At 44.2% G+C, this 2,444-nt stretch overlaps 2 protein-coding genes across 2 annotated transcripts in view; one reads left to right on the top strand and one right to left on the bottom strand.

Moving 5' to 3' along the window:
• Nucleotides 1-2,444, bottom strand: part of zgc:158403 (tetratricopeptide repeat protein 39A) — a gene marked incomplete at its 5' end in the record, with an annotated part of 767,589 nt that overhangs the window by 85,854 nt on the left and 679,291 nt on the right.
• rrn3 (RRN3 homolog, RNA polymerase I transcription factor) overlaps nucleotides 1-2,444 on the top strand; it is a gene marked incomplete at its 5' end in the record, with an annotated part of 10,443 nt that overhangs the window by 6,653 nt on the left and 1,346 nt on the right. The window contains 5 exon segments of the mRNA XM_035654182.1: nucleotides 464-587; nucleotides 675-805; nucleotides 1,090-1,220; nucleotides 1,347-1,534; nucleotides 2,062-2,170. Coding sequence (XP_035510075.1) covers nucleotides 464-587; nucleotides 675-805; nucleotides 1,090-1,220; nucleotides 1,347-1,534; nucleotides 2,062-2,170 — 683 coding nt within the window.

Raw genomic sequence — 2,444 nt, 5'->3', positions numbered from 1 at the left:
CCCCTCCCACCTGGCCAGGGGTTTCCTTGTTTTTTCTTGCACTGACTGCAACCAACATAACCCCAAAAAGCATGATTAGAATCCCACCCCCATGCTTTAACATTGTGCTACAGTTTGATGTTATTTTGTCATTTGCCCAAACGTTTATACAGCTTGTTATCTTAAATATTCAAAATACATGCCACAACAGATTAACCAAAATATCTGAGAATGTGAGAAAAGGGACATGACAGGGTTACACACCCACAGTAGTATTGTTGCTGTTATGTATTACAGTTTTGGGAAGAAATGAAAACCCTGGATTTTTATTTGAATGTGTTCAGGGGAAAATGACGTTCTTTCCTTGCCTGGGACTTCTCTGTGTGGGTTTGTGTTGTGTTGGGTGTGGGTTGTGGTGTGGTTGTGTGTGTGTGTGTGAGTCTGTGTGTCTGTGAGTCTGTGTGTGTGTGTGTGTGTGTGTCAGGATGAGGATATGTCAGCAGATCACCCCTCCACGACGGCTGTGATGGCCCACCCGGTGGCTGAGAGGCTGGACACCCTCATGGCTGTTCTGATGGCATATGTGAAGGACGTCTGTCATGTAAATGGTAGCTGAATAACAGCTTTTACACTGTGCACCAGAGTTGTATAATAATGATAATATTAATATTATTACATATTTTTCTCTCTCTCAGGCTCTCTCCACGTGGAAAGGACTAAGGATCTGTACAAAGATTTGTTGAGTGTGTTTGACAAGCTCATTCTGCCAACACATGCGTCCTGCCATGTCCAGTACACGCTCTTTTACCTCTGCAGCTTCAGACTGGTCAGTTCTTCCCACGCTGCAGCAGTGCATGTGTAAAGATAGGAACGTTTTTTTAGTGAGTTTAAAGACCAAAACACACCGGCGCCGCAGTGCGTCCTATGAAACGCTAATAGGAAGTGTTGGGCTGCAGTGCTGGACACTGACATTTCAATTCAAATAGTTCTAAATCCATACAACACAAAATGTGTCACTGTTATTTGAGTTACTTCTACTTTAATGAATATACTCCTGATTAGATGAGGCCTTTCTGGACTGCTGTTTGTATTGTATTTTCTGTGTCCCAGGCCTTGGCCGAGGCCTTCCTGGATCACCTGTGGAAGATCCTGCAGAGCCCCTCTCAGCCTGCTGTCCTCCGGCAGGCTGCTGCCGGATACCTGGGAAGCTTCCTGGCACGGGCCAAATTCATCCCCGTGCTGTGAGTTCCTTCTGCTGAAGAAAACACAAAGGCCGCTTAAAGCCGTTTATTTCTCTGTGACCATGTTTATCCTGCTGTTGTTCTAATCCTGTGTGCTCCTCCCCTCCGTCGCTCCCCCTCCTGCAGCACAGTCCGGGCCTGTCTAGACCTGCTGCTCTCCTGGATCCATCGCTACATCGACAGCCAGGACAGCAGTGGCAGACAGGCCTACTGTGACATCAGCCTGCACGGGCCCTTCTACACCGCCTGCCAGGCTGTCTTCTACACACTCATCTTCAGACACAGAGCCATGCTGGAGGGCAACATGAAGAAAGGTACACACCTCTGGACTGCAACACACGACTCGGTTAGATAAAGGAGTCATCATACCACCCTGAATGCCTGAGTTTCATACACTGTCAGACTTCACTGTTGGTTCTTCAAGTTGGGTAAACCACACAGGGTGAGTGTATGAAACAGTCTGTTAGAGACTGAATAGCTGCCCTTTAACGTCAGAAACCATTCACACCAGGGTTTTAGAATTAATTGCAAGACATATTGGAGTGATTCATGGTGTATCAGTAGTAAGTAAATTGATTATACATTCTGATGATAAAATAACTATTTCATACAATAATGCATACTGCTTACAGCTTAAAAATTCAAAGATTCTGGTACTTTTTGGTTGTCTAGTGTGTGAGGAGGATCTATTGTCAGAAATGGAATATATTATTCATAGCTATGTTTTCATTAGGGTATAATCACCTGAATATTGTTGAAATTGTGTCTGTGTGTCTGTGTCTGTTTGTGTGTATCTGTGTGTGTGTGTGTGTCTGTCTGTGTGTGTCTGTGTGTGTGTCAGGTTTGGAGTACCTGCAGAGTCTGAACCTGGAGCGGGTTGTGATGTGTCAGCTGAACCCCCTCAAAGTCTGCCTGCCCTCAGTCACCAACATGTTTGCTGCCATCACCAGGTACTGTGCGCACCCCATCTCTGCTCTATCACTGGCTCCAAACATCTGGCAGCAACTGTGCTGAGTGGTTGTTAGTGTTATCAGAGGAATGTAAAACTGTTGCATAACAATGGCCCCTGCGACTGGTACTTTATAATATATTGTATCTTTTTTTTTAAATTTTATTTATTTTTATTTTTATTTTATTTTTTAACAAGGAGAAACATACAAGGTAATTTCAGTACAATTATACTCACAAAGCAAAACAGAGTCATGCACTTACATAATTGCACTA

The sequence above is a fragment of the Morone saxatilis genome, unplaced genomic scaffold, assembly GCF_004916995.1.
Source record: "Morone saxatilis isolate NCDOM2014 unplaced genomic scaffold, NCSU_SB_2.0 Contig14, whole genome shotgun sequence".
Taxonomy (NCBI): Eukaryota; Metazoa; Chordata; class Actinopteri; family Moronidae; genus Morone; species Morone saxatilis.
The sequence above is the reverse complement of the archived record's forward strand: the minus strand, read 5'-3'. Positions and strand labels throughout refer to the sequence as shown.